This window comes from Condylura cristata, unplaced genomic scaffold (genome assembly GCF_000260355.1).
Source record: "Condylura cristata isolate star-nosed mole 26May11 unplaced genomic scaffold, ConCri1.0 scaffold00022, whole genome shotgun sequence".
NCBI classification, from domain to species: domain Eukaryota; kingdom Metazoa; phylum Chordata; class Mammalia; order Eulipotyphla; family Talpidae; genus Condylura; species Condylura cristata.
Window position 1 is genome coordinate 19,415,001 of NW_004567123.1, and position 1,397 is coordinate 19,416,397.

At 43.0% G+C, this 1,397-nt stretch overlaps 1 protein-coding gene across 3 annotated transcripts in view; it reads right to left on the reverse strand.

The window, feature by feature from the left end:
* CBFA2T2 (core-binding factor, runt domain, alpha subunit 2; translocated to, 2) overlaps positions 1 to 1,397 on the reverse strand; it is a 92,778-nt gene that overhangs the window by 20,350 nt on the left and 71,031 nt on the right. For all 3 annotated transcript variants that reach the window (XM_012728400.1, XM_012728399.1, XM_004687278.2), the window contains exon 3: positions 852 to 1,093. In XM_012728400.1, coding sequence (XP_012583854.1) covers positions 852 to 1,093 — 242 coding nt within the window. The remainder of the gene's footprint in view (positions 1 to 851; positions 1,094 to 1,397) is intronic.

Genomic DNA, 1,397 nt, shown 5'->3' on the forward strand with positions numbered 1-1,397 from the left:
GGGGAGCAGAAAAGGCAAACTGACTGAAATGCACTGCTGAGGGAGCAGCAGGTGAGATAGGAGAGGTCTGCTGTGCCATGTGGGTCACTTCCCTGACTGGGGATCAAACTCACGCTGCAGTGGCTGTGGACAGCTTCCTAATGCTGAGCTTTGGCCTCAGCATTATGCGTCAATAGGGAGGGCCCTTGATACCATTTAAAAAAAAAAAAAGATTTATTTATTTATGCATACAGAAATGGGGTACAAGCCAGAGATGCAGGGTGGTGAGAGGATTCAACAGAGACAGAGTGGGGAGCAGAAGGCAAGACAAGAGAGGTCTGCTGTACGTGGATCACTTCCCAGGCCAGGTATCGAACTCAAACTGAAGTGGCTGCAGCTGCAGCTAACTTACAATGCTGCGTCCTTACCCACTGTGCCACCAGGGAGGGCCCCTTGATACCCTTTTACACCATAAAACTAATAATTTTATAAGTTATTTTGAAAATTAAACTTACTACTTCTTTTTTCTCTCTGGTTTGGAAATAAGGCCGCAGGTTCTGAATATATTACGCAAACCAAATCCTGCATTAATACGGATGAAACTTAGTGGGCCAAGTGAAATCCAGTTATGAGAAAAATTAAATCATTGGAACACTTTAAGAACCAATAAGGTAACCATTACAGATTTTGTTCCTTGACTACCTATAACAGAAATCTGCAACTCAACAATTTTATACAAGTTACATAAAACCACTATACTTTGTAGAATTTGTACATTGCTATAGGTTTGGGTATGAACAGAAATATCTACTTACCCCTTGGTTTCAATTCTGAGCCACACAGCTAGTTGTTAACAGTGATATTATACTTACCACTAGTGCAAGAACGAGAGTCCGAACCTTTTCCCCAATCTCAGGTGAGATGTCATTGCCAAACTGTTGCAGAGTGGTGAGGAAGCGTTTCAACTTGCTAAGCTGCCGAGCACCACAAGTGGCTGGCAATTGTTGATTTGTTAGTGCAGATGATGTGGAAGAGGCAGGACCATTGCTGAATCTCTGTGGTGGCGAAGGGGCACCATTCAATGTAGGAGGAGAATGGTTGATGCCATTGCTTACTAAAAGAAAGCCAAAACAACAGACAAGGTTCTTTGCTAGTTCTTTTTGTCTGTATTATCCTTCATATATTCATTTTTTAAAGCACATGTTAAAAGACAAAATAAAGACATTGTTTCTGCCCTCAATGATATACAAATAGTGAGACAAACTGTCAGCTTAAAAAAAAAAGGTAGAGAACCAGAGACCTGAGGATAGCCGCAGACCTGTTGCTGACCTTTGTCCCAGCAGCCCCGACAAAGCCCTGGATATAAACTGAGACAACACAGCTAGGTGAGTGGATCCCAAGCTGCTGCGGGGGGCGGG